We start from the raw sequence: 13836 nt of genomic DNA, 5'->3' as shown, positions 1-13836 counted from the left end.
TACACAAACCTGATAATGCAGCTAGAAAATAATAAAAACCTTAGCACAGTGTTAAATTATTCTAAACCACAACCAGATAATTACATATCTCCCAGTATGAGGAGAATAAAATCAGAATAGAGAATCCACCTTAGGTCTGGTGCAGATACGGTGGAACACCATCTGATGAGCTGATCTGAGGCTGTGGACCATCCTGAGGAACCTTGGTAGAACCTGAGGAACCTTGGTAGAACCTGAGAGCTGTTGGTAGAACCTGAGGAACGTTGGTAGAACCTCCTGAGACCTGTTGGTAGAACATCAGACCTGTTGGTAGAACCTGAGGAATGTTGGTAGAACCTGAGGAACGTTGGTAGAACCCAAGATCTGTTGGTAGAACCTGATCCTGTTGGTAGAACACACAGACAAGCACACTACAGGTCTAGTAAGTAAACAACATCTTTCAGGGGGAAAAGTAGAATACCATGGAAAACATCTTAATAATAATATCATCCTCTTTCTCCTCACGCCATCATGGTCGTCACATTCAGCACTGCTCAGATGAACTATTTACCTACAGTAGCTTCTGCAAAAACTGATGTGAAATTCAATGAATTCACTTAAGGCTTTGTGTCCTTTGTGTAACAACCCTACAGGGCTCTCTCTCCATGGCAACTGGTGATGGACCAACTTGGACCTTGTAATGTGAAGATCAATCAATATAGTATTAGTCTAACTTTAGCTTTAATGATCAAATATCCAGGTTGCTGTTGTCTGGGTGGGTTCGGCCCCAGTGAGAGATTTCATCGCCTTCATCTCCTTCAAACACCACTTTCCACTGCCGCTCGTTACCATGGCAACACCACATCTTCACGGTGGGACTCGCAGGCAGCTGTGCTCTGTATTCCATTACCATGCTGGGGATTGAGTGTGTACAGTACACACACACACACACACACACAGGGATGTACAGTACTATAGTGGCATAGATTGGACCACACGCGTGTTATCACCAGGTAGGGAGAGGAACTATTATGGGTGATTTCATGTAGTCGACTTAATGATTAGTCCATAATCAAACCAAACTGTAAATGCCATTGCATCAACACACTATCAATATAATATAATATATGTTATGTCCGTTTTTGGTGCATGCGCAGAAAGATTTTTCGAGATAAAGTGGTGCTCAAAAACATTCTTCAGGGTTGGCAGGTCTGGTATGGTCATTATAAGGCTAGGGTCTCTTTGCTATGTTAATGACAGAATACTAACCAAGTCATCACTAGATTGATATATTTATGAGCTAGATTATGTATGGCATACTGCAAGAGAACTGTAATGTTGTCCGACCAGCAGGTGGCGCTGTGACTCTCCTCAGTCATGCCTCTTGTAAATGCTTTGAAGTCAGAGAGCAGGGGGAAGATCTCTGGACTTACTTTCCACATAAGTAAATTAGTTAAAAGTCTTTATTTGATCTAGAGTCAGTTGTGTTGTCAGTATCTTCAGTTTGTGCCAGAAAAAGGGAAAAAATAAATGTGGGTTATTTTTAGTTTATTAAAATAAAAATGTAGGGCACATAACATTAGTAAAATATATTGAAAATATTAACAAGTAACAAGTAATTCCAAATACTGTAGCATAATTCCAAAGTACTGTACAGTAAGAAACATAAGTACTATATATTAATATCTCATATACTGGGGAGAAATGTTATCTTTTGATTATGCAGGTAGCTCTAAACTAAAGGCAGACTTTATCAGTCTCTACGTTTCATTAACAATATACAGGGGTTAAATTTGCATATTATCTGCATATGCATTCCAGAATGAGACTACGATACATAAACCACAACCTGTAGGACAGTCGCGTGCACAGATAGACAGGGAAGAAATACTATATTTATTTACATTTCTGTTTCTGCTTCTTATGTACTGTACACTTCCAAACGTGATGCTTGGGAGTCGTTTCATTCAAAATGGCCTCTTCCCCCTGGGCTGGGCATGTTCCTGCTACTGATACGAGGGGTTCCCTGAGAAGAGAGTGGACACACACACACACACACACACACACACACACACAGGCGCGCGCACACACACACACACACAAAATTATCAAATATCATATGTGATCAAATGGTAAATGGACTGCACTTATATAGCGCTTTTCCACCTTAGCGGCACTCAAAGCGCTTTACAATGACCTCTCATTCACCCATTCACACACCAATGGCGGTAGCTGCCATGCAAGGTGCTAACCTGCTCATTGGGAGCAATTTGGGGTTAGGTGTCTTGCTCAAGGACACTTCGACATGTGGACAGTCGGAGCTGGGATTCGAACCGCTGACCCTTCGATCGTTGAACGACCCGCTTTACCAACTGAGCTACAGCCGCCCCTCATCAAACGAGCTGAATTGAACGTTACCCACTCCTGCCTGTCCTTTGGAGAAGTTGACGTGTGCGTAGAGCAGCACTGCGATGTCTTTGTGTCCGGCCTCCAGAGCGATTGACAAGGCGGTGCTCTCGTCCTGCAGACACACACACACACATGGGTCAGCACGGCCCAGCATCATATAGAGACGCTCATCAGCTCTGCTACAGCCTACAGAACTTCAGAACAGCTCTGGTACAGCCTACAGAACTTCAGAACAGCTCTGGTACAGCCTACAGAACTTCAGAACAGTTCTGGTACAGACTACAGAACTTCAGAACAGCTCTGCTACAGACTACAGAACTTCAGAACAGTTCTGGTACAACCTACAGAACTTCAGAACAGCTCTTCTACAGACTACAGAACTTCAGAACAGCTCTGGTACAGCTTACAGAACTTCAGAACAGCTCTGGTACAGACTACAGAACTTCAGAACAGCTCTGGTACAGACTACAGAACCTCAGAACAGTTCTGGTACAGACTACAGAACTTCAGAACAGTTCTGGTACAGCCTACAGAACTTCAGAAAAAGCTCTGGTACAGACTACAGAACTTCAGAACAGCTCTGGTACAGCCTACAGAACTTCAGAACAGCTCTGGTACAGACTACAGAATTCCCTGTTAAGGTTACAGAATACTCTTGCAGAAAGCACTGAATAGGCACCAAGTGTGAATACAGCCTAAAAGTCATGTTCCTTTTCAGCTATTTGCACACAGACACACAGGTAGACAGCCTGCGCGTGTCCCCTACTGTGTGACAGTTCAGAGTGACAAGTCTAAAGATTGAGAGAGCAGAAGGGAGAGGGGGGGGGGGGTGTCAGTAGTGACTCACGCTGTCAGTCAGTGTGGCGTCGCACCCGGGCTGGGCCAGCAGCAGGCGCACCATCTCGGCGTGGCCGTGCTCGCTGGCGCACATCAGCGCTGTGGAGCCCTCATCGTCCTGCAGGTTAACCTCTGACCCCTGGGCCAGCAGGGCCTGGACCATGTCCATCCGGCCGTGGCTCACCGCCAGCATCAGGGCTGTCTGGCCTGCCTGGAGGAGGGTCAGGGGTTCCAGACATGAGTAGATACACTCAGCTGCTGAATAAACACTCAATAATAATACACTCAAGCCTGGCTTTCAACCAACTGTTCAAGATGGCGTCACAGTTAGCAACATGCTAGCAGTTATCAGGATGCTAGTACAGTTGTCACAGAATTTCAAGTCAATCCCCAGAAATGTTGTGAATTGTCATATATGGAGCCAAAGCTTAAAAATACGCCCTCTACCAGTTGGGTTCGATCTTTACCTATCTTTTGCATTGGATACAATTTATATTATTATTAATGAATATTATTATCATTATTATTATTTATATTTATCATTTTAATTCCACAAAGGACAAAATAAACAAACATAAAAGACAACGGCAACATGATAATCCACAAAACGAGATGATAAACACTCATGAAATTATCCCCGACCCCCTGACCCCAGGGTGTGACTGACCTGGCTGGCCTTGGCGTTGACGTCCCCCCGGGTAAAGAGCTCCTCCACCACCCTCATGTCCTCCGGAGCCTCGGCGGCCGCCAGGGCGGCCAGCATGATGGGGGTGTAGCCCGCCATGTTCTGCTGGTTCACGTTACACACCTCTGAGGGAAGAAACGGCGTGTGGGGACAGAGGACAAGGTGTCCTCGTTTATTAATTAGTTGAAACACATCAGCTGCAGCGTCAATGCTACACATCTATAGTATATATGTACAAATGCTAACAGAAGCTAACAGAAGCTAACAGTCTGGAGAGATAGTTCGCCAGTAACGGAACGAGGATCACAATGGACCCAGGCTTTGTAGCCTAACGGTATTTTGGAACACTGTTGCGTTTATGCGAACTATTTGAAACGTTCATTAAAAGCCGTTCAAATGTGACCGTTTGGAGAACCCATGTTTGCGACAAACGTTCGCCTCTGTTAGCTGAATTTGAACGCAGCCCTGATCACCTGCCTGCTTTTAGCAGTCGCTTGACCACATGGAAGTTGGAGTGAGACACGCTGTAGTGCAGGGCTGTGTTCCCGTTGCCGTCGGCCATGTTGGCCACATGTCTCAGGACCGCGGGAGAGACGGCCCTGAACGCCCCCAGGTAGTCGTCCACCACCTCTGGGACGGCCGCCTTCTGACTGGACACCCGGAACCACTCCTGCTGGAGCGTGTTCAGGCATGACCGCTACCAACGCAACACACACACACATACAAAAACAAAACCAGACTCACAAGCAGAAAGGAAGTCTTTGACATCTCAGAAGTAAACACACAGTTCTACAATTGCTATAAACCTGCATAATTCGCAGTATACACAGTCATTTGAATTGTGTATAACCACCAGAGCCATTTTGTAATTATAGGGAGGCGATGCAACAGAGTTAAAATAAACAGAGAACACAATAAACCAATCGTTCTGTCTCAGACCACTGAGCAAACAGCGTCTCACCAAAAACACATCTCTCTATTCCAGGACCTCACAACAATGGAGGTGGATCAGCTTTTATGGCCCGTCGAGTACATTTCCCTTTTGTGTGTGAGATGATTCTAATGTCCTCCAACACACCTCTCAAGTTCTGTCGTTCCATATTAGTTTCTCACATTCTCTTTGACCACCAATGCTCCCTTTCATTCTCAAGTATTTCTTTCTATTCTTTCTAGAACATTCTTGATAGCTTCAGAGTCAAAGGGGAGGAGGTGAGTCCAGACAGAGACACCGATGTTTTTCTCTGAGAATAATACACAAAATAAGGACTTCCTTTTAACTCATACATAGCATTTCCTTTAAATCCCCGACCTAGACATTTACAGACGACAATGAAAGGAGTCGGCACATTCCCGAGTTATGTACAGCATGTAAGAAAGACTGCAGTAGGCCTGACTGCAAGCCTACAGTACTTAGTAAACTTTAGTAAGTAAGTAAGTAAGTAAGTTACCAGCTCTCTGCTGGTTAAGGCCTTCTCGTCACTCAGGTGGGTCTTCAGGGTCTGACATGCAGAGAGCATCTTCTCAATCAGTGTAAACCTACAGTGGTGGATCAAGTTATATTAGTCTCAGGGCACTAGTTAGTAGCCAGGGTCACTGGTGATGTAGACTTCAAGCTTAGGTTTGATCTCCCTGTATACACACAACATTGAGGATAAAGTGTTGATGAGGTTGAGGTCATCTGACAAGGTGACCACCGAGAAAGACTCAAATATTGTGTAGTCTGAACGGAGCGTAAAGAAGTGTTTTTAAAGCACTCACCTGCCGTGTGTCTCTGCTCTCATGTGACCTCTCCATCCTCCGCTGGACACACTTTTATTCCGCGCCGGTTCTGTCCTCTCCTGGTCTGGAGGGACAAGGACGTCTCTCCATGTCCCACCTCCGTTCATCTTCTTGGCGCTGGCATCTTCAGAAGCGGAGGGCTCGCTAGTGGTCACCGGCTCCAATCTGGGAGGAAGTTAGGGTGAAATTTGGTAATATGATTCATTTGCGTTCATTATTTTAAACGCGTTAAAGTTTCCAGAGCGAGCGTTAAGGTGTTAACATCGACAGTGCTAATGTTAATGTCACTATATCTAAAAACAAGGGTGAAAAAGAAGAGATTAGAGATGAGATGCTCGGCTCACGAGGTGGTCAAGCCCAGAAACGCCAGCCTCGTCCTGGAGACACCAGAGTCTCTGTCACCTTCTGGTCTCTTCATGATGGATCTCAGGTGGTTGGCATGTGTCGGTTGGTCTGTGGGAAAACACAGACTGTTCAATTATAATGTTATATATTATGTTACTGTAGATTGACATTGCAGATCATTTCTCCAACAGGCATCAAGAATGGTAAATGGACTGCACTTATATAGCGCTTTTCCACCTTAGCGGCACTCAAAGCGCTTTACAATGGCCTCTCATTCACCCATTCACACACACACTCACACACCAATGCACATGTTGGCACAGAGCCACGAAATGCATCCATTTCTAGTTTATTAGTGTGCTTTTTTGAGAAGAGGTAACATCATAACAATGCAGTTTTAAAGTATTTATCAACTTTTTTTTAAAGCTGCAGTTTGTCAATTATCAATCGTTTAATATCCAAGCGTTTCTCTTAAGAGGACTTTTGACTTTCGGCTTCAGAGACAAAATAAAGGAACATCACATTTTGTTCTGAAATTCTTTCTAAAAATGAAACGCATTCTTTCTTGCACACAAAAACATACTCCTACATAGCACACATGCAATTTTAGACCCTGCCAACCACATAACGCTATGTAGCGAGACATGTGTACTCTGCAAAACCCAACATCCCAAATATTTAAAGTGTGGCCCTTCCAGAGACGATGCCAAACCAGAGAGACCTATTTCCTCCACTATAGTTCATGCTCTTAAAAGAGGCCATGGTTTTAGGGTGCGGTCTGAGAACACAACACTCACCATACAGTATTTCTCTACCCTTCTCTCGTCTGCTGATCTCTCAGCAGGGATAGAGCGTAAGGTGAATGACACACAACACACACACACGCACACACACACACACACACAACACACACACACACAACACACACAACACACACACACAACACACACACATACTTTGACCTCCCAGACCGGAGGATGTTTGGTGTTCCGTTCGGTTCGTCCTCTTGACCTCTAACTCATGTGGGAGCCGCTGGCTGACCCCTGACCTTCCTGGAGTATCATCCAGGGACGAGTCATTAGAAGCCAAACAGGGCCTAGACTGTCCACTATCTGAGTGAGAGAGAGAGAGAGAGAGAGAGAGAGAGAGAGAGAGAGAGAGAGAGAGAGAGAGAGAGGGAGAGAGAGAGGACTTAATTATATAAAAAACGTGATATACAAAGTGTCAATATTACAGCCCCACAATAAACAGCATGAGTGAGGACTAGCCAACAGGCTCCTGTCGTACCTCTGGTCGGTGGTGAGGCGAGCCCCTGTGTCATGGCGGTGTTGATGCAGGCCAGGGTGCTGGTCAGCTGACTGCTGATGGGAGGCTGGTTCAGCACCTGGCCCAGGTCACTGGGAGGCTGGTTCAGCACCTGGCCCAGGTCACTGGGAGGCTGGTTCAGCACCTGGCCCAGGTCACTGGGAGGCTGGTTGAGCGCCTGGCCCAGGTCACTGGGAGGCTGGTTCAGCACCTGACCCAGGTCACTGCAGCTCTCCACCAGCAAGCCCTGCTGCTCCTTCAGCAGACGCTGCATCTGCTCTAGGTAGTGGTCCAGGCCATGGTCCTGCTGGGGCTGCTTCTGCTCTAGGTAGTGGTCCAGTCCATGGTCCTGTTGGGGCTGCTTCTGCTTTAGGTAGTGGTCCAGGCCATGGTCCTGCTGGGGCTGCTTCTGCTCTAGGTAGTGGTCCCCAGGGTCCTGCTGGGTCCGTGGGGGGCGCTGGGAAGCCTGCGGGGGCTTTTGGGATTGACCAGAGTAGTCCCGTATCCGCCCCTCCCCAACCCCTACACTTCTGGTCTTGGTGGGGTCAGGCAGGCGAGAAGGTCCGCATGCCATGTTTCTCGTTTTCAGTCCGACCAGGAAGTTCTCGTTGACGTTGGCCATTCCCACGCCTGTGTCTCGGGTTAATGCCTTAGCAGCAGCCGCAGGGGGCGGGATCAAACGCTCCCCTGCCCAGGATAGGGTGCCGACAGCGACAGAGCGGGTTTTGGCGACTGCTTGAAGGTCTCGGACCCCGTTGCTGCCCACAGCAACCGACCTAGTGACAGTGTGGCCGGTGTTGGTGTGCTTCTCCTGTGTGTTGAGGAAGGTGTTAGTGCCGGAGTTGGCGTTGAAGAACCGCCTAGTGTTGGTGAAGCGAGACACGGAGCTGTTGGCTGTGGTGTTGGTGCGCTGAGAGAGCGTCTGAGGAGAGGCTGTGATGCCCAGGTCCACCACTCTGACCGGCTCTGTGGACACACCCCGAGAAACCACCTCCCCCCGACCGTCACCAGCAGCCCAGCTCTTCATGGTCACATCTGTGTTTACCCCCGATTCACATACCTGCACCTCGGTCCCCACGCCCAGCGTGTGCACCAGCACCCTTCTCCCGACACACTGATCCCTGCTCTCCACTCTCTGCTTGACCTCCCACTGGCTCATTGGCGACTCTGAGCCGGACCCCACGGTCCTCAGCTCCGGCCTACAGGACACCCCCACAGAGCAGCTCTCCGCCTCCCCGCTGACCATGGTGCTGGCATCCCTCAGCTCCGTGTGGTGGCCTACCCCCAGGCTCCTGGTCTGGGCCTCGCTGGCCCCGGTGCTGGCATCCCTCAGCTCCGTGTGGCTGCCCACCCCCAGGCTCCTGGTCTGGGCCCGGGCCTCGCTGGCCATGGTGCAGGTGGCGGGCCGGGCGGTGGAGCCCTTATCCGTGCGGTTCCTGGCCCCGGCGGCATGCAGCTCCAGCCTCAGACGAGCCATCTCCGCTCGGAGGGTGGACTCCTTCAGCTCGGCCTCCAGCTGGCACGTTCGCTCCCTCAGGGCTTCTATGATTCGCTGTTGGGCTTCGCGCTCCGCCTCCCTCTCCCCGACGACTCCGAGCTGGGCCTCGGACACGCCTACGGCCATACACCTGGTTTCCATCATCTTGGTCCCCACAGAAGCATCCTTGCATTGCTTCACGGTGTCGTCAGTTCCAGCTGTGGCCGACGGGTCAGCTCTGCTGTGGGGCGTGTCTTGGGGGAGTCCGTGCCGCGCTCGCACACGGCCACCTTTGACGGTCACCTCCAACGCCTGCATCTCAGCTGCCAGCTGCCTGAACTCCCTCAGGCCGGAGGCATCAGCGCCGTGCTCTCTGCCTCCCAGCCCACCCTCCTCAGGCTCTCCCTTCGAAAGCCTCGCCTCCTCCACACCGGAGATGGTCTGCGTGCGGTCTGAGCTTCCTGCGCTGTGGGCTCGTTTACGGAACACCTCACCCAGGTCCTGGTTCTGGTTCTGGTCCCTCATCTGAGAGACCATCTGCCTCTTCTCCTCCTGCAGGACTGAGATCTTCACCTGCAGGACAGGGATGGTCTTCACCTGCTCCTCCAGCTCCTTCAGCCTCTGCAGGGCCACGACCATCTGGTCCCGGACGTGCTGCAGGTTCTGGGGGCTGAGGCCCGTGACCGGGGTGGCCGTTCCAGAGCTCTTTGGGCTGAGCCTCAAGGACTCTCCGTTGCGCCCGCTGCCCAGGGAGGAGCTGAGCTTGAGGGACGGCTGTCCACCACCGGGCTTGTTCCCATTGTTGTTCTGGTTGTAGTCTCCCCAGCCCGTGAAGGGGGACAGGGACCCGCTGGAACCCACTCCCCCAAAACTGGCGAGCCTTCGGCGAGGATGGGGCTCAGGCTGGGGTTGGGGGGTCCTCTCCTGCTCCAAACGCCTACGGGTCTCCAGCAGGGTCTTCTCCACTAGAGGGTTGTACCTCGGTAACGCCAGGGATCGAACCCCAGCCGGAACCTTTCCCTCTGGGGGGTTCTGAGAGGCTGGGGGTCCCTCTGTACTGGAGGCTGTGGCGGAGCTGGAGATGAGGCCGTGGGGGGGGGGGAGAGGGGGCCGGCCTCTGCTGACGGAGGACACGGCAGAGAGTCTGGTGTCATCGCTACTGGCTGACGACAGGGATTCTGAGGAGGTCCACTGTCCGGGAGCCGTTCCAGTCTGTGACTCCTCCACACTACCGGCCCCTCGGGGCCTCCTCCTCAGGCTCAGCCTCTTCATGGTGGGGCCGTTCTGGATGCCGTCCGCGTGCTTGAGGTAGTCCAGGTCCGGCTGGGAAACATAGGAGGTTTCCGAGCAGTAGGGGGCAGTATTTCCGTTTTGTCTGTGAACTGAAAGAAAGAGAGAGAGAGAGAGAGAGAGAGAGGGAGAGAGAGAGGGAGAGAAGCTAATGGGTCATTGCTAGTGATTTCATTGCTAAAACACTGCTATAAAAGTGTGGAGGGACCGCTTTCCCCCATAACAAAATGATGTTAAAGTTAGTGGAAAAATTAAACACAGCCATATAAAATTATATATTGTGTGCTGTTTTACTTGAAGGTTACATCCTACAAAATACAGTGAATGCATATAAATATGTTATCATAAACTGTTGAACCACTAGACATTTTAACAAACTGAGAAGGTAGATTAAAGAGTTTGAACCAATTCATACTTCATCATCTGCTTAAAAAACCCTGTATAATTTTCTAAACACATTTTGCTAAGCATAGCCAACCTATTCAACTGCAGCTTTAAAAGCAGGATATTATATCAGAGTGTAATGTCCAACAAAACAGTGTAAGATTCGCAGTATTAATTGGCCTGAGCGTTTACTTACCAAGAGAAAGTGTTAAATCCTTACGCTTGTGCTGTGTTCTTTCTGAGTTCGTGGAATACCTCTCTCCTCAAGCCCTAATTGTTTTGCCGTACTCTCTCTCTCCACGCTAGCCAATGAGAGGACAAGAGGAGAACATTCCCCAATAGAATCGGCCGATGAAAATAGTTTGAAATATGATTGGCTGACAGTGTACTCCAATCACGGTCTCCCTACCCAAATTGGAGTCTAAAGTATAATGTCTATAATTACTGTGTTTCAGATGCCTAAACATTTTCTTGGCATTTCATCCATAAACATACTGTATGCCTTCTTCAAGGCAATACTGGAAATATAACTCCATACTCTACCTGATTCATAAATGTGTGTGTGTTGAGCCATGAGTCCAGCATTAGCTTCTTCCAGCACGATAGAACGATCCATTCACAAATCAAGTCCAGTTCAAAGCTTGGTTGGAAACTTAAAAAAACAGACAAATCATAAAATGGTCATATTCATCTAGATGATCTCTAATCTTTCTCCGTCCTCTCTCTCGCCCTCTCTCCTCTCTCTCTCCCTCACACACACACACACACACACACATGCCCCAGGCCAGCTAGCTAGGTCAGATACACTTACACAGTGCTTACACAGTGCTTACACAGAGGTAATACAATGCCCAGGAAGACACATGAGAGACATTTCTGCAGAGACAGTGGCAAAAGACTCGGCTTCAAAATGAAACAATGAGTATCTACTGCTCAGGCTTTTATGACCGGTATGACACGGTATCATTTCACCTATAAATATGCACCAAAGTACACTGAACATAATGTCTTTATACAGTAAAAGCAGTAATGTAATCTCAAAGAAGGAGCTGGTAGAATGGGGTCCCCAGAGGCCCTTGTCCTGTGAAGCTGGTCCCCTGCTGACTGGCCTCTCTCATCCCATCATCCACACGTCATCCCATCACCCACACACCGGCCCCTGGGCTCTCCAGACTAGGGCTGGGGATTGAGTCGAATTTCAAGAATCGATTCGATTCCGATTCACAAGGTTCAGAATCGATTATCACGATTCGATTCAATATCGATTCGGTTAGTGTTACTAAAACCTTTTAGCTGTAACCTTAATTACATGACTGCCAAGTTATGCAACACATCAATACTAGGGCTGGGTATCGATACTGATTTCCAAAAATGAATGAATGAATGAATGAACTATTCATTCCCTTCATTTATTAATTCATTCATTAAATAAAAGATCGATTTTGGGATTCATGAATCGATTCTGAATCATTTGATTCAGAATCAACTGGGGACATGTGGCACTGTTCTGGGTTTAAAAGAATTAGAAAAATATCCTAAAAATCCTAACAATTGAAATCAATTCACAGCATAGTTCATGGGCACAGCTGTCAGGGAGGGAACACTTTGGTTTGCAACGCTCCCCATGCCCTAAAAAGACCCTCTATTTCAGGACCCTGGTTAGGCCACTGCTGGCCCAGGGTCAGAGCCAAGCCAGAAAAATGCAGCCACCACAGATCCTGAGCTGGTCTCAGTCAAGCACAACACTGCCATCTGTAGATGGACATGTTTTAGGAAGAGCTAGCTGGACATTTATACCCATCGAGAAGAAGTGTTGCTGGAGGAAGGCTGAGATGAGAGACCTGAGATGAGAGACCTGAGATGAGAGACCTACCAGACCAGAGCGTCCCGTGCTGAAGTGTGTGTGTGTGTGTGTGTGTGTGTGTGTGTGTGTGTGTGTGTGTGTGTATGTGTGTGTGTGTGTAAAATATGGAGGCTTAGAGACTCCCTTCAGAAAGAAGTTAGACTACAGTAAAAGATACATTTTCAAAAACATAAATACCTGTTGGTATTCTCTCCATCGTGAGAGAGGGAGGCAATGGTTTATAGCCCCAGACTGAGTTTACCTTTCCATGCTCAAAGAATGTATTCTCTCTCTCTCTCTCTCTCTCTCTCTCTCTCTCTCTCTCTCTCTTCCTCTTAGACACACGTCATGACTGAACCCGGGTGACCTGACCGGCGGTGACAGGGCCTTAGGTGTTTAAGAGGGGAGTGACAGAGATGGGGGGGGGAGGTTTCTCTCACACACGGGGGGGGGGAGACGGGGGGGGGGGGGAGACGGGGGACGGGGGGAGACGGGGGGGGGGAGATGTCCCCATTCAGCACACTGGGCGACACACAAACCCTGTTACCAAGGTGAGCTCTCCCCCGCTGCTGAGGTCGGAAACCTGAGAGGGTTGTTCTAAGAGAAAGGGCCTCTAGTCTGCTGCCCTGAACACTACTACACACACTCAACACTGCTGCCCTGAACACTACTAAACACACTCAACACTGCTGCCCTGAACACTACTAAACACACTCAACCTGAGAGGGCTGCTCTAAGAGAAAGAGCTAGATCTAACAATAGGCTAGTAGTAGTAGTAGTATTAGTAGTAGCAGTAGTAGTAGTAGTAGTAGTAGTAGTATTAGTAGTAGTAGTAGTATTAGTAGCAGTAGTAGTATTAGTAGTAGTAGTATTAGTAGTAGTAGTAGGACTTGCTTTCAGCGAGCACACTAAATGTCAATGGTCTTTAAACGGTATCATTTGTCTCTGGGCTCTGATCACACTCACCTGTGAGAGATGCGCGCTGGGTAATAATGTCCACTAAAACACAACTGTGCACCACACTATTGTTTTATACTATTTCTTTCAAACTTACATGAAACGACCCTACTTTCTTCCCATCAAATATTGAGTCCTTCGGGCTTTTGGAAACGGTTATTAGGCTACGGCCAAAAGTTTTCAACAGGAGGCACATTTGTCAACAAAGACACAGACAGTCGCAAAACGACTTCATCCTGGAATTAAATATTGATGACAAAGAATTACCGCGTCCAACCACATGATGGCGCCATATTACAGTAGTCTAATAGGCCTGGTAATTGCTTTCCCATAGCAAGCGTGGCCACCACTGCCATCTACTGGCACATGTCGTGTACTACTCCAACAGAGGCTATTTTATCAAGGCAAGGCAAGTTTATTTATATAGCACATTTCAGCCACAGGGCAATTCAAGGTGCTTTACATGAGACATTAAAAGCATTAAAACAAAAAAGCAAGACATTATAGACATTTAAAACAGAAGGCAGGACAAATTAAAAGCATTAA

General features: G+C 48.4%; 1 protein-coding gene across 1 annotated transcript; it reads right to left on the bottom strand.

The window, feature by feature from the left end:
• Positions 1-2356: 2356 nt before the first annotated feature.
• On the bottom strand, positions 2357-13572 carry LOC311327147 (KN motif and ankyrin repeat domain-containing protein 1-like; the record flags this gene model as incomplete). Its single annotated transcript, XM_084460174.1, has 9 exons — positions 2357-2500; positions 3236-3436; positions 3893-4035; positions 4388-4607; positions 5359-5446; positions 5669-5854; positions 6034-6142; positions 7322-10139; positions 13558-13572. The coding sequence occupies 9 exons, from the start codon at positions 13570-13572 to the stop codon at positions 2357-2359; spliced, it is 3924 nt and encodes a 1307-aa protein (XP_084316300.1).
• Between the last annotated feature and the right edge of the window lie 264 nt (positions 13573-13836).

This window comes from Borostomias antarcticus, assembly GCF_949987555.1.
Source record: "Borostomias antarcticus genome assembly, chromosome: 30".
Classification (NCBI taxonomy): Eukaryota; Metazoa; Chordata; class Actinopteri; order Stomiiformes; family Stomiidae; genus Borostomias; species Borostomias antarcticus.
This window is presented reverse-complemented; position numbering and strand designations above follow the sequence as displayed.